The sequence below is a fragment of the Penicillium argentinense genome (genome assembly GCF_028826775.1).
Source record: "Penicillium argentinense strain IBT 30761 chromosome Unknown utg000005l_segment0_segment0, whole genome shotgun sequence".
In the NCBI taxonomy this organism is placed as follows: Eukaryota; Fungi; Ascomycota; class Eurotiomycetes; order Eurotiales; family Aspergillaceae; genus Penicillium; species Penicillium argentinense.
The window spans coordinates 6,089,613-6,116,949 of record NW_026622664.1 but is presented as its reverse complement, the minus strand read 5'-3'; the positions used below and the strand labels follow the sequence as shown (position 1 = coordinate 6,116,949).

At 52.6% G+C, this 27,337-nt stretch overlaps 11 protein-coding genes across 11 annotated transcripts; 6 read left to right on the top strand and 5 right to left on the bottom strand.

The window, feature by feature from the left end:
* Positions 1-971: 971 nt before the first annotated feature.
* On the top strand, positions 972-2,012 carry N7532_007090 (2-hydroxyacid dehydrogenase; the record flags this gene model as incomplete). Its single annotated transcript, XM_056619583.1, has 1 exon — positions 972-2,012. The coding sequence occupies one exon, from the start codon at positions 972-974 to the stop codon at positions 2,010-2,012; it is 1,041 nt and encodes a 346-aa protein (XP_056475742.1).
* Positions 2,013-2,231: 219 nt separating this feature from the next.
* Positions 2,232-3,698, bottom strand: N7532_007089 (glycosyltransferase family 4 protein; the record flags this gene model as incomplete). Its single annotated transcript, XM_056619582.1, has 1 exon — positions 2,232-3,698. One exon carries the CDS (start codon positions 3,696-3,698, stop codon positions 2,232-2,234), a length of 1,467 nt encoding a protein of 488 aa, XP_056475741.1.
* Positions 3,699-4,162: 464 nt separating this feature from the next.
* Positions 4,163-6,146, top strand: ugd1 (UDP-glucose dehydrogenase; the record flags this gene model as incomplete). The annotated part of the gene is made up of 3 exons (XM_056619581.1): positions 4,163-4,376; positions 4,421-4,890; positions 4,947-6,146. 3 exons carry the CDS (start codon positions 4,163-4,165, stop codon positions 6,144-6,146), a joined length of 1,884 nt encoding a protein of 627 aa, XP_056475740.1.
* A 184-nt stretch (positions 6,147-6,330) lies between these two features.
* N7532_007087 (Enoyl-CoA hydratase AKT3-1) lies at positions 6,331-7,386 on the bottom strand (the record flags this gene model as incomplete). The annotated part of the gene is given in 4 exon segments (XM_056619580.1): positions 6,331-6,618; positions 6,630-6,840; positions 6,903-7,013; positions 7,070-7,386. 4 exon segments carry the CDS (start codon positions 7,384-7,386, stop codon positions 6,331-6,333), a joined length of 927 nt encoding a protein of 308 aa, XP_056475739.1.
* A 1,597-nt stretch (positions 7,387-8,983) lies between these two features.
* N7532_007086 (cutinase family protein) lies at positions 8,984-9,831 on the top strand (the record flags this gene model as incomplete). Its single annotated transcript, XM_056619579.1, has 4 exons — positions 8,984-9,059; positions 9,118-9,206; positions 9,263-9,477; positions 9,564-9,831. 4 exons carry the CDS (start codon positions 8,984-8,986, stop codon positions 9,829-9,831), a joined length of 648 nt encoding a protein of 215 aa, XP_056475738.1.
* A 1,000-nt stretch (positions 9,832-10,831) lies between these two features.
* N7532_007085 (glutathione S-transferase) lies at positions 10,832-12,810 on the top strand (the record flags this gene model as incomplete). Its single annotated transcript, XM_056619578.1, has 7 exons — positions 10,832-10,872; positions 10,950-11,335; positions 11,441-11,795; positions 12,208-12,293; positions 12,352-12,387; positions 12,573-12,688; positions 12,757-12,810. The coding sequence occupies 7 exons, from the start codon at positions 10,832-10,834 to the stop codon at positions 12,808-12,810; spliced, it is 1,074 nt and encodes a 357-aa protein (XP_056475737.1).
* Positions 12,811-13,369: 559 nt separating this feature from the next.
* Positions 13,370-14,170, bottom strand: N7532_007084 (SAP18 family protein; the record flags this gene model as incomplete). Its single annotated transcript, XM_056619577.1, has 1 exon — positions 13,370-14,170. One exon carries the CDS (start codon positions 14,168-14,170, stop codon positions 13,370-13,372), a length of 801 nt encoding a protein of 266 aa, XP_056475736.1.
* Positions 14,171-14,365: 195 nt separating this feature from the next.
* Positions 14,366-15,694, top strand: N7532_007083 (mRNA splicing protein PRP18; the record flags this gene model as incomplete). Its single annotated transcript, XM_056619576.1, has 2 exons — positions 14,366-15,447; positions 15,502-15,694. 2 exons carry the CDS (start codon positions 14,366-14,368, stop codon positions 15,692-15,694), a joined length of 1,275 nt encoding a protein of 424 aa, XP_056475735.1.
* Positions 15,695-19,050: 3,356 nt separating this feature from the next.
* Positions 19,051-19,806, bottom strand: N7532_007082 (alpha/beta hydrolase; the record flags this gene model as incomplete). The annotated part of the gene is made up of 1 exon (XM_056619575.1): positions 19,051-19,806. The coding sequence occupies one exon, from the start codon at positions 19,804-19,806 to the stop codon at positions 19,051-19,053; it is 756 nt and encodes a 251-aa protein (XP_056475734.1).
* A 674-nt stretch (positions 19,807-20,480) lies between these two features.
* On the top strand, positions 20,481-24,647 carry N7532_007081 (cytochrome P450; the record flags this gene model as incomplete). Its single annotated transcript, XM_056619574.1, has 6 exons — positions 20,481-20,694; positions 20,766-20,900; positions 20,961-21,370; positions 21,425-21,778; positions 23,024-23,733; positions 24,230-24,647. The coding sequence occupies 6 exons, from the start codon at positions 20,481-20,483 to the stop codon at positions 24,645-24,647; spliced, it is 2,241 nt and encodes a 746-aa protein (XP_056475733.1).
* Positions 24,648-25,063: 416 nt separating this feature from the next.
* On the bottom strand, positions 25,064-26,730 carry N7532_007080 (uncharacterized protein; the record flags this gene model as incomplete). The annotated part of the gene is made up of 2 exons (XM_056619573.1): positions 25,064-26,643; positions 26,706-26,730. 2 exons carry the CDS (start codon positions 26,728-26,730, stop codon positions 25,064-25,066), a joined length of 1,605 nt encoding a protein of 534 aa, XP_056475732.1.
* Between the last annotated feature and the right edge of the window lie 607 nt (positions 26,731-27,337).

Here is a 27,337-nt window from a genome sequence, read left to right as displayed (position 1 = left end):
TGCATACTGTATACTGTTCCACCCGTTGCTCCGCAGCTCCGCATCCCATCTGCCCCGTCGGATCTGGCGTCGTTCCTCCAGAGACACGAGACACAAGAATCGAGACGGGCCTGGACAGGGATTAAACCGGGCAGGGGAGGGCATCGACATCATGTTGATTTCAAGAGGCTGGCTCAGCACTTCTGTCTTGTCCTTTACTCTCCACAGTATCAGTTACTCCAAGGGAGAAGGCGGAAATGGAAGGAGCATCCGCCGCTCCTTCCGGAAGCCTTCCCCAACCGAAGGTTTACTAGCGCTCGCAAGAGGCCAATCAGGGCTGGGTGGCGTTTATGTGCTTATCAGAGCGCGCTGATTGGTGGAACCAGCCCCCCGACCGGTATAGTGGAGTTCGTACGAGCCGTGTCCGGGGGAACCCGGCCAATCAGGACGAGGGGTTTGCAAACTCCTGGAAGCGGCAATCGTCGAGAAGACTTCGGGAAGACGAGTTTCGGGCAGCGGCCGAACTTCTTTTTGGGTTCGCGCGGCGTTCGGCTTGGCGACAGTCGTACTTAGATATACTACTACTATGTATAGTATGTACTATAGTATGTAGTTCTAGAGCACTCGTAGGAACAAGAGTGAGGACATTGGAGTCGTTCGCGCATCGGGCACACGTTGCACTGTGCACTGGCACTGGCACGATCCGGGGTATGGAGCGGCCGGTTGCAGCAACTACATGTCCATCTCTCGCGGATCTCCTCCCGCTGCCCGCAAGATGTACCTACTTCATACATACCTGTAGGCAAGTTACGGGTACCGGTACCGCTTCACCGCAAGCCAAAGGTACCAGCCATGACGACATGACTTCAGCCTCCAACCTCTCAAGTTACCCCGACATGCCACCCGCGCATCAGATCTGATCCGTCGGCACGGACAGACCACTGGCAGACCAATGCTTGCCCTCCGCCAAACACTAACCTTCCACGATCAACATGAAACTCGCCGTCTTCAGCGCCAAATCCTACGATCGCGCCTATCTCGACGAGGTCCGCACCGCCCACCACCCCCAGCTCCGCATCGAGTACCACGCCTTCGCTCTCTCTGCGGAAACCGTGCCCCTCGCCTGCGACTGTGATGCCGTCTGCGTTTTTGTCAACGACACCCTCGATGCCCCCGTGCTGCGTGCCCTCCACGAGGGCGGCGTCCGCGCCATCGTCCTCCGCTGTGCCGGCTTCAACCATGTCGACCTCGGCACAGCCGAGGAGCTGGGCCTTTTCGTCGCCAATGTCCCGGCCTACTCCCCGGAGGCCGTCGCTGAATTCGCCGTGGCCCTGATCCAAACCCTCAATCGCAAGACGCACCGCGCCTACAACCGCGTTCGCGAAGGCAACTTCAACATCGAGGGCCTGCTTGGCTCCACCTTGCATGGCAAGACCGTCGGCATCGTAGGCGTGGGCCGCATCGGGCTGGCAACGGCCCGCATCTTCCACGGCTTTGGTTGTAAACTGCTGGCCCATGACCCCTTTGCCAGCGAGGAGTTCCGGCCTTATGGCGCCATCGTCGATCTGGAGACCCTGCTGCGCGAGAGTGAGATTGTCAGTCTGCACTGTCCGCTGAATGAGGGCACCCGCCATCTGATCAACGAGCAAACCCTGGCACTCATGCGTCCTGGGGCCATGCTCGTCAATACATCGCGTGGCGGATTGATCGATAGTAGTGCCGTGATCCAGGCACTCAAGACGCATCACCTGGGCGGACTAGCGCTGGACGTCTACGAAGCCGAAGGCGAGCTTTTTTATAACGACCACTCCGGCGAGATCATCGACGACGACGTGCTCATGCGGCTGATGACGTTCCCCAATGTTTTAGTCTGTGGACACCAGGGCTTCTTTACGCGCGAGGCCCTCACCGAGATCGCCGGGGTGACGTTGAGCAACCTCGCGGATTTCACCAATGGCCGCTCCTGTCGCAATTCCTTAGTCGCTGAGGGCCATGTCTTAGTGCGAAATGACACCGCACCGGTGCGGCTATAGTGCTGACTTTTTATTTTCTATTTTTATTTTTTACACTAATCATAATTTCCTAGGGTATTGGAACACGAGGAGACATGGGCCTTTATAATAAGCCACTAGCAGTCAGAACAATAACATCATCATATATTCATAATGGCATGCATTATTATTAAAAAGATTTCATCCCCCACAGTACCAGTACTAGGGTATTTGGCATAACAGAGAAAACAAATAAGGAAACTAACCACGCAGAGGACGTGTACATTGAAATTGATCCTGCATGGCCTGCCAGGCGCGTGGAACAAAGCGGTGGCCGTGGACGATCAGCGGCACCACGGCAATCAACCACATCCCATACACAATGCTCACCGCCAGCACCAGACGGAGTTGTTCCATCACCGTCGCAATGATCCCCGGCCGCGGGTGCGGTGGGTGTGGCCGTGGACCGTGCGACTCTTGGTCGGTGTATGTCAACGCATCCGCCATCTGCCATGCTGCCTGCCGATTGATCTTCTCCCAGGTGGTGTCGTCTGCGTACTGGCGCGCGGCAGCAGCCAGTACACTCCGCCGCTCAGTATCTTGAGCTATACTCTGCGTCAAAATCGTGAATTCATCCAAGTCATGCGGCGGGACGAGATATCCGGTTTGTCCATGGCGAATGATATCGGACGGTCCACCTTGATCCCGTGCAATGACGGGAATACCGCTGGCCATCGCCTCCAGGACGACCAGGCCAAATGTTTCGGTGATCGAACAGTGCAAAAAAAGGTCGGCCGAGGCGTAAGCCCGGGCCAGCGCTGTCCCAGTGAGGAAGCCCGTAAACACCACCCGATTGCGGACGCCATCGAAGAGGCACTTGACTTTGTTCTCAACCACAGGGTTGCGGTTTCCACCGACAACCAACAGCTTGAAAGGCACCTTTTCTGCGGATAACCGGTGCGCGACCTGTGCGAGAAACTCGAACCCTTTCTCTGGGGCAATACGGCACACGCAGATGAGAATCACCTCGCCATTGGGGGCGATCTCGCGTCGGAAGACCTCATCACGCTGAGCCGGCGTAAATAGAACCGTGTCGACTCCACGACCCAGCTGGATGAGTCGATCTACCGGAGCTCCGGCGCCCTCGAGATAGGTGCGGATGGCCGAACACGGATAGAAGATAGTGCGCACGGCACGTGTGCGGAAGAGGAATCCTTGCACGGTGGCTAGCAACCAGACACCAAATTGGTCTAGCGGCGAAGGGAGCATGATCTCCGAATAGGCGGACAGATCGGTCTGAAAGTTGAGCAGGACTGGGGGCGGGGCGCGTAGCTGGCGGATCTGCAGCAGCATCTGAAAGCCCAGGGAGGCGGGGCTGGCGAGGTAGATCATGTCCGGCCGGAAGGCCTGACGGTAGACATCCCCCAGATGGAATGGGTAGACGATGGTCAGGTCTGGGTTGTAGGGCAAGGCGCAGCCGGGGAGCCGGCGCTCCCAGGCGGCACCTCCGTGGGACAGTTTGGCAGCATCGCCTTTGAAGTCGGGAGCCACGAGGAGCAGGTCCACGCCGTGGTTGCGCAGGTACTCGACAAGACTGCGGGTTGTGCGACTGACGCCGTTGACCGGGCCCCAGGACTCGGTAGCCAGGAGAAGCTTCTTGCCGTAGAGAATGCTAGGAAAGTCGTCGCGCGCTCCCGGGACGGAGGACAACAACGGCGCCGACTCCATTGTGGAACATGGTGAATGGAGGAGAAGGGAAAGAGGGGACAAGCGCGGTTATGAAGCCGCTCGCAGCGAGACCCTGAGGGTCACCAGCCATTTTTGGTGTGAAGAAAAGCACAGTGCAAGTTCCACCATGTAGAGCCGATCAGTACGTGCAGACGCACGTGCCGCAACCGCCCGCTGAGGATCACTGCTTGGCGGCCAGTCGCAGCGCGGCAGGCACCGCGTGGGCGAAAGGCCGCGGTGAGTGGAGGAGGCACAACCTTAAAATCGGGCGGGTGCACGAGATAACCCTAAATCGCGACCATGTGCGGTGTTTGCGGGACGCGACTCCCCAAGAAGGGGCCTGTCCCTACATAGTAGTAGTACTCCGTAAGTCGTAGGAGGGGAGAGGGCCGTGTTCCTTCGTTTTTGTGACTTCCATCCTTTTTCGACTGTCAGCTTCTTCATTATTCAACTGTCGGTCGATCATGACTGACGATATCCCCATGGACTTTCTTTCCGAGAGCAGCTCGGGAAGCCCCAGTATCTCGGCGGTTTCGTGCTCGACGGCCCCAACTAGCCCGAGCTCCAGCCCGCTGTTTCGACCATCTGAAGCAGATGATCTCAAGCTTGCCCAGGTCCTTAGCGATCTGAGGAGTGAGCCTGTACAGAATGTATGTGTCGTGGGCGCGGGATATGTCGGTAAGTACTCGAGTGTGCTCTCCAGGAATCAATCGAAATGGCAGGCAGGTTGACGCAGATGCTTGGGATAGGAGGTCCTACGGCAGCAGTGTTGGCCCTGCATCACCCCAATATCACTGTGGAGGTGCTGGACAGGGACCCCAAGCGCATTCAGAGATGGAAATCACCCCATCTGCCAGTGCATGAACCCGGGTTGGATACCGTCGTACGAATCGTCCGCGATGGGGCCGAGGCCAAGGACGTCTTGAAGCACTCTCATTCACCTGTCCCGACTAGACGCCGGCAGAATTTGTTCTTCACCTGCGACACAGCTCGGGCAGTGTCTCGTGCAGATATTGTCATGATGGCTGTCAACACACCAACCAAGATGTTCGGAGTCGGGGCTGGTTGCGCGACCAATATGGCGGCCTTTGATGGGGCAATGAGAGAAGTAGCAGTCCATGCTAAGCCAGGCGCCATCATTGTGGAGAAGAGTACGGTGCCCGGAGGCACTGCGGAGCGTGTGCGAAAAACGGTAGCCTCTTTGCTTCGTACTGCATTGCCAACATCCTGTATCTGACTCTCATTCAGTTAGCTACCCTGCGGCCAGGAGCACCGTTCGAGGTACTATCCAACCCCGAGTTCCTCGCGGAGGGCTCCGCCGTCGAGAACCTAACGGTACCGGATCGAGTGTTGATCGGATGTGCCCAAACTCCCTCCGGCCACCAGGCAGCTCAGACGCTTGCCAATCTGTACGCAGCCTGGGTACCTCCGTCTCGGATCCTGGAAACCAATGCCTGGTCATCAGAACTGGCCAAGCTCGTCGCAAACGCGATGCTTGCGCAGCGGATCAGCAGCATCAATTCCATCAGTGCCATCTGCGAGAAGACCGGGGCAGATGTAAACGAAATTGCCAGAGCTATCGGATTCGATGCGCGAATTGGACCTCACTTCCTGAAAGCCGGCCTCGGCTGGGGCGGGTCCTGCTTTCGCAAGGACATTGCGAGTGTTTGCTGGATTGCTGAATCGCTGGGTTTAGACGATGTTGCGCATTACTGGCAACAGGTCATCGTCATGAACGAGCGGCAACGACAACGATTTGCTCGGAAAGTGATCGATCGATTTGAGGGAAATCTGGTCGGCCGTAAGTTGGCAATTCTGGGGTTTGCATTCAAGAAGAACACGGGCGACACGCGCGAATCATTGGCCGTCGATGTGATCCGCTTGCTGCTGGAAGAGCGCCCGGCGGAAATTGCCATTTTCGACCCATACTGCCGCCGAGAGGATATTCTCTGCGAACTTGAAGCGGCATGTCCCGGGGTCACGCATGCTGTGACGATCCACCCCGACTCGTATCTGGCCTGCTCCCAGGCGCATGCCGTGCTGGTGGTGACCGACTGTGACCAGTTCCGCAATACTCCTAAGCGATCGCCTGAAGGAAACTCGAACCAGGCATCCGCGGTCAATTCCGATGCCTCTCACCGTGCCAATAATAAGCGACCCTGCACACGAGCAGCAGACGAGACCTGGACTCACGCTGGTGTGTCCTACCAACTGATGCGCCAGGCCGAATGCGATGCTGATTGTAACGACTGTCAATCAATCTCGATCCGACCAGCTGGCGAGAGTATCGAATGGCCGCGCATTGCGTATAATATGGCCGAGCCGAAGTGGGTGTTTGACGGACGAAGTGTACTGGACGCGGCGGAGTTGGAGAAGCTCGGCGTGCGCGTGGCGGCGGTGGGGCGGGCCGATTGGAAGCTTACTCCCCCTTATACCTGGGGATACTAATGACCTGCACCTCACCGTATATTATGACCCTAAGACAGCCTGGGAGAATCGCGTTGACTACTGTACATATGAGGAATTATACCTAGTTAATATTTGGCACATGAGCAATGAATTGAATATGTCTACATCCGACCCTGGATACTGTCAACAGGGGACTCTGCCTAAATTTGATTGTCTAGTCTGTTTACAGCTTGGATGTCTTTGTAGCACTAGGCTCGAGGAAAATATTTGCCGCTGTCCACCAGGGAAAATTCGGAGGACAGCTTTCACGGGGATCAGCTTTGAAGCGAGGCTTCCGCTTTTCCAGGAACGAGCCCACGCCCTCTTTATAGTCCGGCTGTCCGACCATATGATGAAAAACTCGCGACTCAAGTAGATGCGCTTCTTCGGGGGAACTGGGCCCTTCCCACATCAGAGCTCTGCTCATTGAGGACGCCAACGAGCTCGTGTACTCGGCGATATCCTGCGCTAGCTCTAATGCACGCGGCAAAACTTGGGACGCCTCCGGGAGAGCCTCGGTAAAGAGATCGCCAAAATATTTCGGCAAGGGGGGGGGTAGACACCGCCGGTGGTGATCAAGTGCATCGCCCGCGAAAAGCCCACCAGGCGAGGCAGGAAGTATGAGGCGCAGGATTCAATCGTCAGACCACGCCGTGTGAAGACAAAGCCATACTTGCCCTTCTCGTGACAGATCCTGCATGGCATTAGCGCGGAGATCTTGAGAATTCGTTTCGTTTCGGTGGGGGATTGACAAACCGGATTGCAGCCGGTAGAGTCATTGTCATGCCGACACCGACAGCAGAGCCTTGCAAGGCGACGATCGTTGGTTTGTGGCATCGATGTATCGCCAATGCGACCCGGCCTCCGCTGAATACTCTCGTTAGTTTTGGAGGTAACGAAGTGAAGATCCAATAGTCTCATACATATCTCGAAAATCCACAGCTCGTCCTCCTCCATCTCCAAACCCAATTTCCAAGTCAGACCCAGCACAGAACATCTTCCCGGCTCCAGTGAGGACGACGGCCTTTATTCGAGGATCGATATGGAACAGGTGAAAGGCCTGCGTGAGGCTATCCGCCATTTGCGGCGTGAACGCATTATTATTCTCCGGTCGGTTCAACGAAATTACCACGACTGGTGTGACAGTCGGGGACCCGATCGGGGAATGGCTGATCTTGATATGGGTCAGACTGAGGCTCTCATATGAGGCGGGGAGATCGATTGTGGGGATGGGGGCCATGCTGTTTGCGTTTGTTCGGAAGTGCAAATTAACACCCGAAATCCATATGTGATAGAGAGTTTATATTATATCTTGGACTCAATGACCATGAACGCCGCTTAGGCCCGTTGAATGATTAAGTGCGGTGTTAAGCGGGTAGAGATGCCTCGGTTGAGGTTGAAAGGCCGATCATCTCGGACCCGCGGGGTAGCGAAGAAGTTCATTCTGGTGCGGACGTCAAAATATCAAAGCTAAAACCCAAAAGGATACAATACGTTTTTGTCTGTCATAATTCACTCTTTTGAACTTTTTGCGGAGTGTCAAAACATATGACTCTGCTCAAACTGGAAACCTGGGGTACATAGCCGGGGTCCGCGGATCAACAAGCATGGGCTGGTGGAGTCTGACGCTCGGGAATTCGCTACAGTTGAGAGGATACCACATCTATATGACTGCTCCTGTCTTTCCATGCTTCTAGATTTATACAATTCCTTTTAATTAAGGAAAAAGAGAAAATAAAAATAAAAATAAAAAATAGAAAAACTCAAGTATACCCGGGCTGGAGTTTATGGTAGTATTTTCGACGGGTATGTGATCAATCGGTTCAACTCACACAGTATGGAGCACAATTGTGTAGAACTTACGTTTCGAGCTGGGGCAGCCAAGGCATGGCAATGTGACAAGTGATATGGTTCCGAATAAAAGCGTAAATGTCTCACTTGAATTTGTGATCCGTACATCCGATCTCAAGATCTGTTTTGTCTCCGACACGAACGACGTCGATGGTATAGCGCGTGCAGGCCGTTTCTGCTTGCCCAGATGGCGCAAAAAGGCTGTTCGTTGTGAAAGCTATTGACTCAAGACGAAGCGGCTGTGAAATATTCGCTCCTTTGGCCTCCAGGGAGCATTTCACTGGTCCACGAGGAACACACAGGCGGTTTCTAGTGACAGCAAGAGTGCATTCGCACTTTTATGGACCCATTTGAAGAAGTTTTTATCTCTAATAATTGGTTGCCTACGCTCGCAGGGTCTCCAGAAAATGGATCGCACGGAACGACCCACAGCCGAACTCCACAGCCGGTCAGGGTCTCTCTGCATGGCCCAATATTGGGTCAACCCGTTTCGGCAAGGCGTCCGAAAACGAACCGAAATTCGGGGCGACAGGACACAGGTATAGTTCGAATTGGCCAATTAGCCGAATTAAAGCCGGCCATTCGGGACCCTGAACCCTTGGAAGCGATCAAAAACGTACATTTTTGGGGGGCTTGGAGCTCCACTGCGTCGCTCGTCAGGTACCCGAAACGAACCAGGAGTCAACATGAAACGCCTTACTCCGTCGAACAAGCCCCGATTTTCTCTAGGAAATCCGGGCAACAGAGCGGGCATGGCCACATGGTATGGAAAAAAAGAATTAAATATCTTGCTACTATAATATCTTTTTTTTGGGGAGACCGAGGTATAACCCAATGGTGAGCAAAAATAACGCTGAGGCTATAAAGGATTCTCGTGCTCCCAATCTCATCACCAGCACCTCACCCACTAGACCGCACTTCTCTCCTTTTAAACTCACGGAGACCAATTCACTCGTTTGAACCACTTGTGCTCTTCTCCACACAACATGAATCTCCGTCTTCTCGTCCTGGCCCTCGCCAGTGCCGTCGCCGCCAGCCCCGTGGAAATCCAGGAACGCCAGTGTATGTCCACCTGAATCGCACAATGTCCCGCAGACTAACTCGTCGATCATATATCTAGTGGGCCAGAGTGGAAATGAGCTACGTGATGGCTCCTGCAAGCCCATCACTTTTATCTTTGCCCGTGCCTCTACCGAGATTGGCCTTATGGTACGGCCAGCGGACTATTCCCACTATGGTCATCCCATGCTAATGCTTGTGTGAAGGGTGAATCGACCGGTCCTGCTGTCTGCAACGACCTGAAGATGGCCAAGGCCGGTCACGTTGCTTGCCAGGGTGTTGGTCCGAAATATACGGCCGACCTTATGTCGAACGCTCTTCCCGGTAACACCTCTCCGGCTGCGATCGAGGAGGCCGAAGGTCTCTTCAAAGAAGCTGTGCGCAAGTGCCCCAATACCCAGATCGTCGCGGGTGGATACAGGTAGGAAGACATTCTTCTACAAGACTCCGAGGGTTTTTTGATCACCCACATTCAGCCGAGTGCTAACGAAAACTTGCATGTCATAGTCAGGGAACCGCGGTCATGGATGACTCAATCTCGAATCTGCCCGACAATGTCAAGGAGAAGATCAAGGGTGTGGTGCTCTTTGGATACACTCGAAATGCACAGGAGCATGGTCAGATTGCCAACTTCCCCAAGAATAAGGTCAAGATCTACTGTGCTTTGGGAGATATGGTCTGCGACGGCACTCTGATTGTCACTGCTGCCCATTTCACGTACCTTGCCAACACTGAAGATGCCAGTCAGTTCTTGATCTCCAAGCTTTCGTCTTAGAGGAGTGCATTGTTGCCAACCCCTGGCTTATGGGGCCAAAATTCGGCGTCAGGTACCGTGGGATTTTGCGTTTTGCCTTTGTGGATTTCAGGTCTAGTGTCATGAGGTAACTAAGAGATGCTAGTTATGCAACACGAAACGCCTCATTTCTAAGGCTTCCCGGAAGTATATGATTAGGTTGAAGATGTGTGACTTTTATATACTGATACTGTATCCATATGTTGATATGCAAACGGTTAGGATAAATAGAAAGTTTCGAAGGAAAATATTAAAAAACACAATAAATTGTCAGGACGCCACTGCTCGATATACCAGCACGCTCACCTGTTGCTAAGAATATTGATTCTGAGCTATTCAACAATACGAATAATGGATTATAGGAACTCCATACTAACCGTCAGTTGGTCATATGGTCTTCCACATAGATACCTAAAGTGAGCTGTCGTGATGACTGTCACATCAGGTTCGCCCGCTCGGGCCTGCTGGTTCGCACAGGACGCCGAAAAGGGAAATGAGCTTATTCTCCGTGCGGGGCCTCTTGAGGGCCCTCTCTGACATTCGAACATTGGTGACTAGAAGGTCGTACGGACGCACTGAACACCAACGAAATTCCATGTTTGCATTCATTTCTTCCTTCTCTTGATGGATGTTCGTCGAGCTGCAGAAAAACCCTCGTATTCAGGGGTGATCAGGTGCGACAGGCCTTGGTTGGCGATCGTCAGCGCAGCCAGGTTGGAGAACGCGAAAACGAGGGCGGAGATTCTTAGCAATCAGATCGATCCAGACTCATCTCAACGTTGGCGAGGGCGGTGCCCCATATATTGTGAAGGTGAGTTCACATGAACGCCGCTGCAGATCTCCGATTGCCTTATCAATCGAGCCTCGGATCATTTCCATTGCAACATCCACGGCTCGCCTTTTAAAACCGCGAAGTCTCGCTGCGGCTGCTTTATTCCCCTCCGAAGCGATCCTCGATCTCTTGTGATCTCGCGAATTCACCATGACCGACTATAACCAGGGCTGCAAAATCACCCTCTACTGGTAAGGAGTCGCAGTCCCTTTTCTTTATTTTTATTTTTATTTTATTTTATCAGCGCTAACCGGGGATCCCTCTCCAGGCTCGAGCAGTCTCGCAGCCACCGCATTCTTTGGCTGTTGGAGGAGCTTCAATTGAAATATGAGCTCAAGACCTACAAGCGCCGCGCCGACAAGCTGGCGCCGGCGGAGCTGAAGGAGGTGCACCCGCTGGGCAAGTCGCCCGTCATCACCATCGAGGCCCCCGGTGTCTCTAAGCCGCTGGTGCTGGCTGAGTCCGGCGCGATCGTCGAATATCTCGTCGACCACTTCGGCAAGGCGCGCCCGTCGCTGGTGCCCGCTCGTTACCAGGAGGGCCACGAGGGCCAGGTGGGCGGCGAGCGCGAGGAGTGGATGCGCTATCGCTACTTCATGCATTACGTCGAGGGCAGTCTGATGCCCTTCCTAGTGATGACCCTGGTCAACGACAGTAAGTTCTCCTTGATATGACGCCGACTCGTGTTCACCCCCCGTATCGCGCCGCATGACGTGTCTGCCTGTCCGGAGAATATGATGCTGACATTCCGGCGCGAAGCCGTCCGCAAGTCTCCTCCCTTCTTTGTCCGCCCGATCACCAGCATTGTCGCCGGACAAGTCGAGGCCCAATTCCTGACCCGCAATGTGGAAGGTAACCTGGCCTTCCTGGAGGACCAGCTGAAGACTGCGCCCGAGGGCGGACCCTTCCTGTGTGGCAAAGAACTCTCCGCGGCCGATATCCTGATCAGTTTCCCGGTCATCGCCGCGCACATGCGGGTGATGCAGGATAAGAAGCAGAAGGACAGGTATCCTCTCTTGAGCGCCTACGCCGAGCGACTGCAGGGGATTGATGGCTACAAGAAGGCCGTGACCAAGATTGAGCAGGTTGAGGGCTCTTTCTCGGCTTCGATGTAGTGACTGCCCGTGGCGTTGACGATACCCACCTCCCCTCTCTGTATCTGTATTCTGTATATCCTAGGCACGCAGTACATATCGGCCTATAGTTCATCATGAAATACGACTTGAGTAATGCAAGGATTGAATATACTGTATTTCGGTATCCCGACGCTTATTTCGAGCGACGCTTATTGGCGAGAAGAGTGGATCGGCTGGCATTTCGCAGTGTGAGATGTGTTCGATGGTAACCCCGGGAGCGAGTTGAAATGACAGAAAGGCCAGAAAAAAAATTCTGGTCAGTCAAGAGATTGCCGTCAAGTTGAATTTCACCTTGTAGAAGAAACTTCAAGGTACCTCACAAGGTAAGTTCAAGGGAGGATGTGCAGGTGTAGATGCAGGACATGTCACGTGACAGACAACACGTGACAGCAACCTCACTTCGCCGGCGACGAACGCAGACGAGCCTGTGCCAACCCGCTTCAATCCCACCGCAACCATGGCCGGCCCCAGCAAGTGTAAGTGTTGCTAGATCATCCTGACATGCAGGCTAGACTCACTAACACTATTAATCAGCCCTGGTCCTTGACCCGGCGCTCCAGAAATATTACGGTACCTGCCCTCCATCCTGAACTCGAACCGCGCTCCAGCCACACCTGCCCACCCACGCACCACTGCTCCTCTGCGATACACACTTTCGGGTTTTCGAGCAGTCAATTGCGATTGGCAGATTGTATTGAAATCTTGGCGCGGCAGGTCGAGCGCATTGCCGAATCATTCGCTAACGCATTCTCCAGAACTCAACGCCAACCGCTACAAGTACTTCCGTTGGAACCCGCGCCATGCCTGGATCTCTTTCATCTACATGGCTGCCATCCCTGCGGCCTTGACCTTCGTGGCATACAAGACCGAGGTACGTGACTGGCCTCAAGAGATGCAAGGATGCCGATGTGCGGGGAATTCAACGCTAATAACTCACAGGGCAAATACGAGCTCCGCGGTAAGCGCAGGGAAGACACCATCTCGGAGTGGTAAAGGCCTCGCGGGTGATGAATTGGACTGGTGAAAAACCATCCGTTTGGTGGCGAGGGCGAAACGGGCAAGATGGATCTGATTGATCGCCTGGAAATGCTCCAAATTCGCCGAAACTTAAGCGAAAATTACCTCATTTTTTTTTACTTTTTGCCGGTGCCTACTTTAGTGGGCAATGTACCTTACTACGAGCATATACCGCATTGATTTTCTTCTGTCTCGCGTCTCGAGAACCGTTGTTGTGGCCTTGGGGATATGTTTCACCAACTAAAAACCCCAGGAAAGGGATACGCCGATGTACTGGCCCTTCCGGTGGCATTGTTTCACTTGGATGAAACTCCTACTTAGCTGGATCATGGTCATTCGCCATGCTATACCTTCCAACCGAGAAAGCAAGGCTCTCCAGGGAGCGCTATCAGTATCCCCAAGCGTAAATAGATATGGTAAGGTATTTAATTCAACGCCGATTAATCATACAAGCCTTCAAACGGGTATTCATCCCTCAATACATTCGCGCCAGCCAGTTTGGTGTTCGTTTAAATTCGATCACAATGAAGGCTTTTTAATACGGGGCCCGTCCCCGTCGACCTCCGCGACCTCCTGTCTCAGGAAGTCTTTCACCGCGCTTCCAATCGCCCGGGGGCAGAGGAGGCGGGCCTCCACGATCTCCGCCACGGCCGGGACGTCCTCCAAATCCATTGTCTCGGAATGCGCGCATGCCACCTCCGGCGGGCGCGCCTGAGCTGCCGCGGAGAGCCGGCGCAACCGATCCGTCTTCATGAGGTGCGACAATGGCGCATTCCACGTAGTCACCAATAATGAACCGAATGTCCTGGAGAGCTGTGTCGGCCTCTGAGCCTTGGAATCGAAGGGGACCCTGACGAGATCGGGAATCGCCATGGGTATCCGCACTCTCGTTCTCACGGTATGAGTTATCCCTGGGGCCGACGATGACGCTGCCCAAATCCCTGCTCACGTATCGCCCAGGCATATCGGAGCCCCCAATCGCAGCGCCGCGCGCATCAGGATAGATCAAACGGAAACAGAGGCGAGTGCCGACGGGAGGATCCGGAAGTAACGAGGGAAGCGCCGAGGTGAGAAGCTGCGACAGCTCCCGTAGCGTGCAGGACTGCCAAGTGTAGATCTCAAGATGCGGAGGAAGTCGTGCAGAAGCTGGGGGAGGCGAACGTCCGCGGATGGCATTTGGCCCGCTGACGGGCCCACCGCGACGCGGAGGACCGGAGATGCTGTAGTCGGAGAGGTGGTGATAGTTGTTGGTACCGTAGAAGAGCTTCAGGTGGAACGGCACTGTGGTCTGACGGTCGATTGAGGCTTTGGAGCCCTCGCGCAACGAACCAGCCATGATAGCAGGGCGCGATAAGGCGCGATTGATGTCGGAAGCAGAAGTGATGGGTCAGAAAACAAAATTCAAAAGTAGCACTGCAGGGTTGTGATCCAACACGAGGCGTAGTCGAGTGTAGCGGACAGCTGGGTAGAATCTGGAAGTGTCGTGGGGGAGGCAAGCAGTTCGAAGAGCTGCCGGACGGAGAAATCGCCGATGCGGCCCGCCCGAGCTTTCTTTCCCTCCAACTCACTTCCACCCGCCATCTCACTTCACCCTGCTCCGCCATTCTACAGTATCCACCCACGACAACCCGTGTCGAATCGGCATCCCAGCTACTGCGATAACTACGAGAGCCTCGCGCCCAAGGATTGCGCCACCATGGATTTCGCGGCTCTGATGTCCAAGGAGATCTCCAAGGCCAAAGGCAACTCCAAATCGTCAGGCCCCGGAAAGGACAAGGACAAGGACGCGCCTGAGCCCTCCAAGAAATATATGCGCCGCGCCGATATTGAAGCTGCCCGAGTAGCTGCCTACCACGAGGAACAGGAACGGGCACAGCGTGAACGGGAAGAGCGCCAGGCCAACAAACGCAAGCTGGAAGACGAGGAGGCCGAGCGCAAACGTGAGCGCGAGGACAAAAGGCGGAAGCTGGCCGAGGAATCGAAGAAACGACGAGACAAGGAGGAAGAGGCCGCCGAGCGTGAACGGCGACGGAAGCTCGGTCTCCCCGACCTGCCTTCCAAGAGCGAGACCAAGAAGACCCCGGACGATGCGGAGGAAGAGGACATTGAAGAGGGAGATCTAGTCGAAAAGCTTCGCCAGCTCGATGAGCCCATACGTCTGTTTGGCGAAGACCATCGCGCTCGCCTACGCCGGTATCGTCGTCTGGTCCAACGCGCCGCTGCGAAGCAAAAGATCACGGATGGTCCTATCCCCACAACTCTGGAACCAGTACCAGGTGCACAGATGATCATTCCGGGCAAGGTCCCGAAAGAGCAGGAGGATCGCCTGTTTCTCTATCGGCAGCTCGGGTCTTATTTCAACATGGTCCTTTCAGAATGGGAGGTGGCCCTTGCAAAGCGTGACGTGAGCGTGCGCCAAAGCTTCCAAGGAAAACAAGCATATAATGCGATGCTTCAATCGCGCGAGAACATGAAGCCTCTATTCCGTCGTTTAGAGAAAAAAGACCTGGACGATGGTCTTTTGGAACCAATTGTTGAAATTGTGCACAAGGCGCAACAGCGAAAATACGTCGACGCGAACGACGCGTATCTTCGAGTGAGCATTGGAAAAGCGTAAGTCTTTCTGTCACGCCACCTCCATGGAATATCATACTGATAAGAGTGAAGTGCTTGGCCCATTGGCGTGACCATGGTTGGTATTCACGAGCGTTCCGCACGCGAGAAGCTCCACACAGGCGACCAGCAGGCCCATATTCTTAGCGACGAGGCCACACGCAAGTATCTGCAGAGCATCAAGCGCTTGTTGAGCTTTGCTCAAGTGCGCTGGCCCCCGGAAGATCAGCTACAGATCATGGGCTAGATGTTTTGCGCATGTTGGCCGACTGCATAAATATACCCTTGGCGTTCTGACTTCAATGGGGGCGTTTGACATCGGCATCACTTTTCTCTTTTAGAGCAAACTTGATGAATTTTACTTCTTGTGCTAGTGGTTAAGAGAATATGTGACACCTAAGACAAATCTCGTGTTCTTGCCCACAGCTAAACAAGTTCGCCAACACCAAAAACCGTATCGCATGGCACTCGACACTTTCAGTCTCCCAGTTCGTTCTCTTCAGAAAAACGGCCCAGGAAAGTTGAAGAATCCACCTAGCTTTCGATCGATGACGCGGCTCAGCAATCGCGAAAGTGAGCCGATGGGAATTTGCCCAGAACAATCACAATATTGTCTGCTTCCAAGTCCTGGTGGACGCCGTATCTTCCAGTTGACATGCTGAGCAGAGTACTACGTGAATTTCGGCCTTCAGTGATATGCTGAACATGGTGCTTACCTCCATGAAAGATTGCCGGTTCAATAGTATCTACAACCGGCTACGAAGCTTTCAAGAGGGGGAGCCACTTCCAAATTCAGGCAGTGCCGCATATAGAGACTTTACGCTGTAGCGTCGAACTGCCGAATGGTGAACTTGATCGTTTCTAGAACCTTTTCCACGGCCTTCTGCGCTGATCCCGTTTCAGCGTATAAAATGGGAACCAGACTCTCTGCAGAGCCTTGTGCCTGTGAATTCATCAGCTCTGGGGTTTCTTAGCTCCTCATAGGTAGAAAAAGGTCTTTACAACCTCTTTTTTAATCGAGAGAAGATCATTTACGCTGCCAAATTGTCAGTAGCGGAATTGCATAGGCCTGAGACACAATATCAAACGTGCTTGCAAATATTCATGTTCACCAAGTCCCATAAAAGTTCAAACTCCGGATTGTCCGTGACCTGACGTGGAAGGCGAGTGCCATTGCAAAACCTAGATTGGACTTAGCTAGCAGCTTTTGTCCTGCCATGAAATGGGGAAAAGAGCCGACCAACTCGTTGACTGCCAGTACCACGCGAACTGCACTGGTTCCAAGGCGATACTGAGAGAATTCTTCGACCGTTGCAAGATCGTCTTTCAAACGCAGACTTTGTTCGACTTCAGACTTATTCATGAAGAAGCAAAACTCTCTCATGAAACGTTGTCGCTGATCTGTTCGGCATATGAGTGAATTAACATAGAGGCAGGGATTAATATTTCAGATAATAGCCATCGAGGTGCTAGTTTTAGGGGATTTGGATCCGCCAGTTGCGATCTACACAACCGCACGCATCACAGAAAGCAAGCCACCAAGACACGGACTTACTGACGGATACGGTTAAAGCCATATTCTAGAGAGAGGTCATTGGTGACCACTTCGGCGGCCGCGGGCAACTTTGTGCCTTGCTGGAAAAGAATTCTTCCCGGGTAAGAGGGGGTTATGGAGCAAATGGCCCGTCAGATGTAGAGATAGTGGCTGTCGGGGGCCTACCTGACTGTAACGTCTGATAGAGCTTCTCTGCAGGACATTGCATGATTCGCGGATTGTCATTTTGGGGGCCAGAACAACCATATGTCGATCATGGGGCCGACGAGGGTTTTCTCTGGAACGTCTGACGACTCTAAGCTGGGGGCCATGCGGGGAGATGGTAACCATTTTCCAGACAGCAAACTAAGTGTCTCTAGCGTTTTTGAACCCGCGGGTTGGTTGCCATACTTAATAATGGCCAAAGTAGTTGTTTTGTCCAAATTTACGGAATAGAATCCTTCAATTCCAGGGAAAACCGAGCGTCATGGCAACACCACCCTAGACTACAACCAAGTCAGCGACTGGCTACCTCGGTGGCCACGGCCCTGCTATTGTCGGTGTTAGTGTGTCATTATGCATCGTAGCGACCATTCTTGTCGCTCTTCGTTCTTATACCTACTTTGTTGTTGCTCGTAGCAAAGGGGGGCTGGTCTCCTTTTTGGGCTACTATTGCTTGGGTATGGTGTTCCCTTTAACATGAAGCTGGCTTCAATGTCTCACCAGATATTAAACAGATGCTGGGTGTACCAAGCACAATCCTATATATATTTGCTGCCTACTATGGCCTCGGAAATCACCTTGCAGTTGTTGCATATGCACCGAAGCTTTCCGATTCACTGCTGTTTGAATGGATTGCGGCAAATACCATTTCTTTCTCAGTCGGCTTCGTTCTCGAAGTACAAGATCGCACTTATAAACTGGGGAAATGGATCTTGCTGGCAGCTGTCGGGGGAAATGTAAGGCAAAAATCCTGACCTGCTTCATTCTTTCACCAGAAGTGGCTGACATGGAATTCCATAGTTCATTTGTTATATCATCACCGTTCCTTTTATCTTCCTCCAGTGTTATCCATCTGAAAAGCTGTGGAATACAACAGTGTCTGGGAACTGTAACGGTGAATGTCGTGCGTTTTATTGGGCTATCTTTACTGGCGGTACGTATACTAAAACTATCCCGATGAAGCGCCTTGGTTTGCTGAACATTCTTTAGCTTGGGGCACAATGACGGACCTTTTGCTTGCAATTTATCCAATATTCATCATATGGATCCTGCGGATCCAGATGAAACTCAAACTGATCATTTCCTTTCTCATGGGGCTCGGTGTTCTCACTGCTGCCTGCAGTCTCGCTAAGACGGTTCAGTTTGACCGGCTAAGGGCTGTTGAAGACTCAACTTGTAAGTCGCATATTCTACTATTACTCTTAGTCCCTAGGTCACTGACTGGATTACTTTCAGACGAAATTGCACCTTTGATGATCTTTGGGATGACTGAAATGTGGGTGGTCCTTATTGCCTCAAGTGCCGCTCCACTTTGGCCACTACTTCGAAGGTCTGCAGCATCCCGGAAGGATTATGGATCTTATGGATCATCAAGCGGCTTTAGTGCAGTGCGCGGTGGTTATACTAAGCCAGGCTCAAGTAACGGGCCAGGTAGGTTCATGAACACCAGCCACGCAATTGCACTCAAAACCCAACATAGTCGGGACGGAAGTCAGGATGAGATGGTAACACCAGGAGCGACTATGGTGATCCATGACTTGAACTTGGAGCATGTCTAGGACTGTCCAATAAGCATGGAGTGCGGACATCAATGCAATGTGAGATCTTCTGTCTAGCTGTGAACCAGAATTAGGATACATTAAACTCTATTTTCAACCACGCTCGTTAATTTCTGGACTCCTTTCTCCCCATGGCTACATTAAAATATAGGACAAAACTTGTCTATATCTACTGCAACTGTCACACTGTGATTCTCCTAGCATAAACAAATGCCCTCCCCTCGAGGCTAGATCAAGACTTCTACATACAGGACAATTCAACTAGTGGGTGCTTGAGTCACCGGGATTTCAGCTGACATTTTCCATCACCTCATTCACGATGCCGATCACTGTCTCTGGCTGACTCAAGAATGGACAATGGCCCGAGTCAATAGTTTTGATAGTCAGTCTGCCCCCCGCGTTTACGGCATCCTGAACCATGCTCTGCTGTAGCGGCAACATGATCGCCAGATCCTGGGCGCAATGAATGTAGGTCGTATGCAGATCTTTCCAAGGAGCACCCGAAATCTCAGCCGAAGCTGCAAGCCAGTTGTGGGTCACATTGCCTTTGGCCAGTTCTTCGGCTTCCGTCAATTCGATGTCATTATAGAACGACTCGGGCGCATTCTTTGCGAAAACAGTGCCGTCCCCGTTATTCCCGAGATCCACTTTACATTGGAAGCCGTACTTGTCAATAACGCTCATGAGCGTATCGCCTGGCTGAACAAGCCAAGAGCTGAGAAGGACAAGGCCCACGACCCCCTTGCCATTGCTGGCGTATAGATCGGGGCGAATCGCTTCTGATGCAACCATTCCCCCATAGGAGTGGGCGAGGACAAGAAAACAGTGATTCAAAGTGATGAGATCCTGAGCTGCTTTGCGAACCGCCGCGACATCGTGCTTTATGGCGGCAGTGGGCGGGCGCTCATCGCCGCAAGATGGTAGACGTGGGCACTGGACAACGAGCCCCGCCTGGCGTAGTCGATCGCTGAAGGCATTCCAAGCAGCAGGGAGGAAGTAACCTCCATGAATGATAAGGACTGCGGTGGGCTTCTGGGCTGACATGGTGCCGTGTTGATGGATTCCCAATGCTAACGCTAGTAGCTATAGACCCTGCGACTGCGCTGCTTTTGAGCAATATTCGAAAACGGCTTCGTGGTGGCGTGCGACGAAGAAGGCGCTTTTGACGCTTGAGTGAAATTACACATGCGTTGCTGTGTAGACCGCAGGTGTAACGAGGATGCATATCGCAGGAAGTAAGATTTTAGTAGGATGCAGTGGGAGGACAGGGGAGATGTTTCCGCCCCATCTCCACTTTCCACTGTCCATAACCTTCGGCGTGAGGGGTATGAACACTGGCTCTTCTTCATTGCACGTCAAAACCGGATTTACCCCTCGCTGAGGCATTTTCTCACTAGAGCAGAATTCGCGTCCCTACTAGTATTTCTTGACCTCTGTTTTAAGCTAGTATTTGTCTAGAGTTGACACTTATGCGCTCCACTCTGGCCAGTTTCGAGACTTGAGAGATCGCATTGCATGACATGTGAATATTTGGGGGCCCGGAAAAGGATACTAGTGCATGGACACACCTGGAAGGGGGTTACAGTGCCCTTGATACTTCGCCGCGTGGCTGGTTCTGGGTCGAGAACACTGTCGCTCGGGATATATATTGAAGGATTGAACAGGATTGCCCCAGATTGACGAGAGATATTGGGCCCATTGGCGCGACGCACACAACAATGCTGCTATCCTTTTTCCTTATTTGGTTTGTCGTGAGCTTCCTGCTTTACCAGGTTGGCCTTGTGGTATACCGTCTGCTTTTCCACCCCTTGGCGAGATTCCCCGGTCCCAAGCTAGCTGCAACAACCTCTTGGTGGGAATGTATCCAAGACCTATTTTCTGGGCAAGGGGGAGAATATATGAATCAAGTGGAGGTCATGCATGACCGATATGGTGAGTGTATGAGGACAATGCGTTAGGTATACAAAGACTTCTTGTGCTAAGCCATGTACTCAAACTAAAAGGCCCAGTGGTTCGAGTGACACCAGACGAAATTCATGTTCGGGATCCTGAATGGGCAAAAGTTCTATATGCTGGCCTAGGACACATCCGCGACAAAGATCCATCCCTCGCACATGCTGCCGGAACAGCGGATGGAAGTACGTTCAATTGTCTGATCAAAGATCTCCCAAATTTTCTTGCATCTGATCCGTGAATAGCATTTGAAACAGTCGCACATGAAATACATCGTCGCCGCCGCGGACCTGTCAGCGCATACTTCTCCAAGTCTTCAGTTGCTAAATACCTATTCGAAAAGATATGGGAGAAGTCCGAGCACATGTGCGAGGTTTCGATGGAGCATCATCATCGAGGTAGTATCGTGAGTGGCCGTGCCACCTTTCTTGGCTGGTCCAACGATAGTCTCCAAATGTGTTCTTTTGGTGAAAGCCTTGATCTTTTGGATGATACTGCGGGAGCCATGGCCTTCGACGAGGTTTTCAAGGCATTTGCGGCAGTCTATCCGGTATTAAAGCAATGCGAGTGGTTGATTCCTCTGGCTTTAGAGCTTCCTGTTACTCCGTTCAGGTATCTCTACAAGCCTCTTGCCACTCTCCTCACTATCCATGTTGTAAGAGACTTCATCATCCGATCTCTCGGATTCAAATAATGATTCTCTCTTTAGAATATGATCAGCCTGGCTGATAGGCATCGAAAAGAATTCCTGGCTAAGAATTATTCTGAAAAACACGCCATGTCTGAAAAGGAAGCAAGAGGATCTCGACAGCACACTCTTTTTCATACCCTGACAGCTAGCGGGCTACCAGACGATGAAAAGCGACCCAAGAGGATGGCCCACGAGGGGTTTGAGATTCCGTTGGCTGGAAGTGATACCACTGCGCGGACAATGGGAATTGCAGTATATCATGTTATGGCAAACCCTAATATTGCACGAAGGTTACATGACGAGCTCAAAACAGTCATGCCATGTCCGCAAGATAAAGTGGAACTCAAAGTCCTTGAACAATTGCCATGGCTGGTAAGTGCTAATTGCTCACTACCAGATACACGGTATTCGACTGAGAAAGTATGGAATCCGCCAATGTACCCTGTAGAATGCAACTTTGGAAGAGCCTTTGCGGATTGGAAAAGTCACAGATCACCGACTGAGTTTGATTGCACCACATGAGAATCTTCAATATGGGGAGTGGTCTATTCCAGCAGGGGTGCGGATTTGAGACTCGGAAGCTCTGTTAACTGAATGAATACTGACATTTAAAGCAGACTCGAGTTTCTATGACCCCAACGCGAAATTCTTATGATCGGAAATTTTTCCAGAACATGAAAAGTTTGCTCCGGAGCGCTGGCTTCAGCCCGAGGAGAATCTTGCAGCCATGAACCGGGTTTTCATGCCCTTTGCCCATGGCCGACGGGGGTGTCTTGGGATGCAGTCAGTATTTCCGAATAGGCCTTGATAAGAGTGTCTGAGTGACTGAATAATCTCTCCTTAGCTTCGCTCAAGCCGAGTTGCGTACTGGTCTTGCTTGCCTCTTTCGATGATTCGAGTTGTTTGACACGATCCGTGAGCGGGATATCGACCACAGTTGGGCTCCTATTGTAGGGGAGCCCGACAAGAGAGGAAAGGGCTGCGATTTAAGGTAGTCAAGGCCTTTTAAGAAATCAATGGAGAAAGATTGAGTAGCAAGTGTGGGGTTCTTGGGGTTCGGACATGCTGCCATCTGTTCAATGACGCAATGCGCGATTTCTAGTACATGCTCATGCATCGTAATGACAAATCAGTTAGTACTAATCAGCATGGTGTTGGATGGAAGTAATGATTTGTGGGGGCAGAGAGGAGTTGGACATAAATAAGATCCACGCCTCGGCCGTTCCTGCATCTGAAAGGACTTCGTGAATGCTGTCCACCCATCAAGATGTCAACTACAACACGCACCGAAGAAATCCGGTCGGTTTTCCTTTCCTTCCTTTAATGCATCTGTGAAGTGGGTTGGAATTTCTTATGCTCTTCCGGTATACAGCAAGGCTGAATACCCCAGGGCTTATCCTTTGCCTAACAACGTAAGCAAAAGGAACTCTGGCGAAGCAAGAGGAAAGTGCTAAGATGACTGTGTAGTCTGCAATAGAGACTAGCCGCTTAGGTATATCGTCTGGCATTACACTATCGGATTACATTTTCTAAGAGGACTTCTCACCCCAGATGGCCAGCATGCAGTGTTCACTGTCCGTATTGGCGGGCTTTATCGGGCCTCGTTGTCCTTAAAAGAGTCCCCCGTCGCGGGTCCTGGACGTAGGATGTGGAACCGGTATCTGGGCTCGTCAATTTTCTGCAAAGCATCCCTCCTCGGATGTGCTGGGAATCGATCTCCATCCGCCCCGCGAAGATGATCCCAGTCTCCATGGGGCGGCAAGAAGCTGCTCGTTCGCCAAGGTTGACCTTGAACAAGACTGGAAGTTTCTATCTCAATTCGACTTTATTTATATGCGAATGCTTATGCCGGCTGTGAGAGACTGGCCGCTTCTCTTTCAACGAGCCTTTGCTAACCTTGTTCCTGGTGGTATGGTGGAGGTGTTTGAAGGCCTGATGCAAATGAAGGCCGAGGATGGTAGCACCGCCGCGACCTCGGCAGCAATCCGCTGGTTCGATCTCTCACAAGAGTACCTTGGAAAACACGGCATTGCGTGGGATCTTGCGCATCGCATTCCGCAGCAGCTCATCGACGCTGGGTTTGAGGTTGTCGAGGATTTGGCGATCAAGATGCGTCTGTATCCAGACGAGGGCGATCCAGAGGCCGATCGTGTTTGGGTCGCTGCGCAATACCGGAAGGATATGGCTGACATGGTTCATGGCATGACTGGACGCATGCGCGAGGGTCTCCCCGATCGACTGTCTCCAGAACAATGGGATGCACTCGAGCAGAACGCCCGGCGGGAACTCCTAGAGGAGGCGGAGATGCGTGGCTTCCATACATCTTTGTGAGTTGTTGCTGTTTGCTTTGTTTGTTTGTCCCCGAGATCGCCGCTGACGGCGTCCTTGTTGCTTCCAGGTATGTCCGGGTCGCGCGAAAGCCAACTCAGTCTGAACTTTGATTTCGCCAGTAAATCCGTTGTTTGCTTTATGTATCGAATGAGAGAATTTGACCATTTCGTTCTTTCTGTGCCCTTTCGAGGGGTCTTTGGATGCAGACAATACTGCCGCTCGTAGTAACTGCCAAGCGGGTCTATTGATAGCTTCTCCGCCAGGCAGCGCCCTTTCCCTCCGCACCTCATCAATACGATGAAATGATGCCGGCAGTTCTGTCCACGTCCTGCCTCTTGCTCCCGCTCTACTTCGTTTACAAACCCCCAGGATTTCTCATTCGTTATGCTGACCGGATGTGCTTTTTCATCATCCCACCAATCGGAATGTGGTCACGTTGACGATCGTCGACGCGCCCTGGGCTCACACAGCTGCCATTCTCGACGTCTTAAGAGCCAACGACGCAACTGCGACGTTTTTAGTGATAGGGTCGCAAGTCACCGGACACGAATCGGTTCTAATCGAGCTGATTCATGCTCGCAATTATTTGGCGAACCATGCAATGCACGATGAGCCGTCGTGCGACTTGAGTGACGCCATACTTCAAGATCAGATCCAAACAGTGGAAAGCATGATTCGAAATGCGTATCGTGCCGCAGACGAGGACGGCCCCAGTAACTGGTTTTTCCGTCCAGGCTCTGGGTTCTTCAGCTCCCGCATGCAAAGTCTGGTGTCTAAGATGGGGTACCGACTCGAGCTGGGGAATGTCTATCCTCATGATCCTCAAGTTCCTTATGCGCAGCTGAATGCAAACCGTATTCTAAGTCTTGTCAAGCCAGGTGGGATCATTCTATGCAATGATCGCAGATAGTGGACGGTGCCAATGCTGAAGGTAGTATTGCCTGAGCTCCGGCATCGGGGATACCGTGTTGTCACGCTCTGTGAGCTCTTACAGGCGCCCAGGATAGAATGAAACGAGCGCCTCATTCACCCTATCCTATCATAGCTATATGCATCGACATATTATTCTTTCTTCTTCCTATCTGCCCGGGCCGGCCTGTTTCTTTTAAATAAGGTGAGAGATAGCAAAGCTACTTTCTGGGTGGCTCAATTGATGTTGTGACTTATAAAACCGACCAAAAATGTATAAGCTTCATCAGGAATTGAACCCTTCGCCTGGGCTCACTGTGTTGATTTGACTATATAGGCTAAATCAATCACAATACTGCCGTGACATGTTAAATAACAATTCTTATATCCACTATATCGTAACAAGACCCGCATCAATCATCGCGTCAAATTTTTCCACATGCGTGCAACTGCTTGCCACAAGCTCTGTATATTGGTAGATGCTGCCACAGTGGATACTTTGCTGATGGCGGTATCTTCTCGCGTCAGGTTCGCGGTGTCTGCTGGATAGACCTGGTGACCATCTATTCCGTTCATGACGGGTAGTGATGATAAATGGGGCTTGATGGACGCAGTACTGCCACAGGCGCTGCGCGATTCTTGGTCGGCATCCCGTTCACCGATAAGATGACCTGCTGTGTAGACACACCCTCCATAGGCAAAGCGGACAAGGGAATCTCCTGTCAAGCTTCCGATGATATACACATGCGGGGCAACCTCGAGGTTTTCCATTGCTTTCCCGCGAAGAGTTTGGGCTGAGACAGTCATGTCATCATCTTCACGCCCCAGTACTTCACTGCGGAGTTCAGAATTCAAATAGCCAAGTGAGCCTCGCCGACCAGCAGCGTAGACCAGTCCACGCACAGTGCGAGAAAACGTGGATCCGTCCCCGCGGCGGAAGCTGACCTGCGCCAGGTCATTTTGAACTTCAACAGAGACGATCTCCACATTGGAAACACCTTCATATACCTCATCCCAATTTCGGCTTTCCAAGAAGCCAGTGGACATGCCACGACGTGCCTTTGGCCGTCGAGGTTTGTCCGCCGCCGTGGAAAAAACGGATGATTTTTTCATCAACCGGTAGACACCCGCATACTCCGGATATGCTTGCTGATGGCAACTCCGAAGTGGCGATGGTCGTTCCTCAGGAGACCATTTAAAAACATGGAGTATCTTTTGATCTGCAGGGGCTGAGATGATGGCATCGGCAGCCGAGAAACCAGATCCAACCACGAGGAGTGGGACATTGGATTGACGCTGGGTCTGAAGTAAGGGCCGTAGCACTGATGCGGGCGGGAGAACTTCGGAAAAGATCCCACTTGCCAGCACTAACCGCTTACAGTGAATATCATGGGACTTTATGTAAAACCCGTTGGTGGTTCGAGAGATGCCATTCAGCTCCTCGCCACACCGAAAGACATCTTCGATATGAGCTGCCGCTGGGTAGGTTCTGAAGTAGTCGGCGATCTCTCTCCTGGTAGGCCTCGTGAATGGCGGAAGGTCTTTTCCCGTTACCTTTCGGTGGTGATCTCCAAAGGAGTAGCCCGGCAACGAGAGCATTGCCGCATAACTCAGCGTCTGGATATTCCAACTTGCGCCGTGGGGGTCGTCGGTCCATTGGCCTCCCGGCTTTGTGGGTTTCCCAAATACGAGGTGCGGAATGGCCTTTTCGGGCACATGGCGCCACTCGACATTGGAGGCCGTGCCAGCCTCGTCGATATCGACGCTCGGGCGCACGAGTGTATCTAACAAAACATTTATGGGCAGGGCCTGTGTTGAATATGATAGACGCGAGGCCGCAAAATGAGCTGTCAACGCCTCCGCATCGGCATTTAGTAGACTGGTCGCATCCTTCAACTTGGCGTCCAGGAGTGGGTCGGGATGTGGCGGGGTCGATGAGTAAAATGGAAGGTGGCCGTGAAGGATGTAGGAAAGAATCATGGCCGACGGCCCATTGCCTGTGGTTGTGGGGTGAGCATCGAGAGCATTGGGTGCGTCCGTGGCCTGGGCACAAGCATACCGACAATGACCGTGTCGGTTTCCATGGAGGTCGACGGGGCCTCAGAGGCTTCAGCTAGCGCGGGGCATTCTGGGGACATGCGACTGAACAAAGATCACGGACACCTCATCCAGGGAGAGTGGGACGAGGGCTTGTCACACTGAACTGGAGAGGAAGCCAGAAACAGGGCCATAGGGAGGATAATATGGGGGGTCTCGCAGATTGCTTGGTCCGGGGCGGAGATCAATAATCACGCTGACAAAAGCAGGTGGGGGGATTTCCAGATCCATTCCATGGAGGGGAATGGCGTCCCGAGGTCTCACGGTCGGGCATCATCCGCGCGTCAGGAATTGAAGCCAGGATGGCGAGTGGAAGGGACATTACGGAAGATTGGCGACAGCCTCAAGAATGACCAAATTCGGCGATGCTGATGGTCTTCACGGATGCCGGAAAAGCGCTGACCAAGAGCGCTGCTGCCATCGCCGACGCGGAGCATGCAATTGACCACCGCATCGGGCGATTCCGACGGTAAGGCCATCAGGCGACAAGGCTGCAAGGCATATTCGTTAGGCCACAAGATTCAGCCCTAAGCCCTAGCTTCCTGATCCGGACGTTGGGGGCTGCGATGCGTCCGCGGCAGGCATGACTGGATG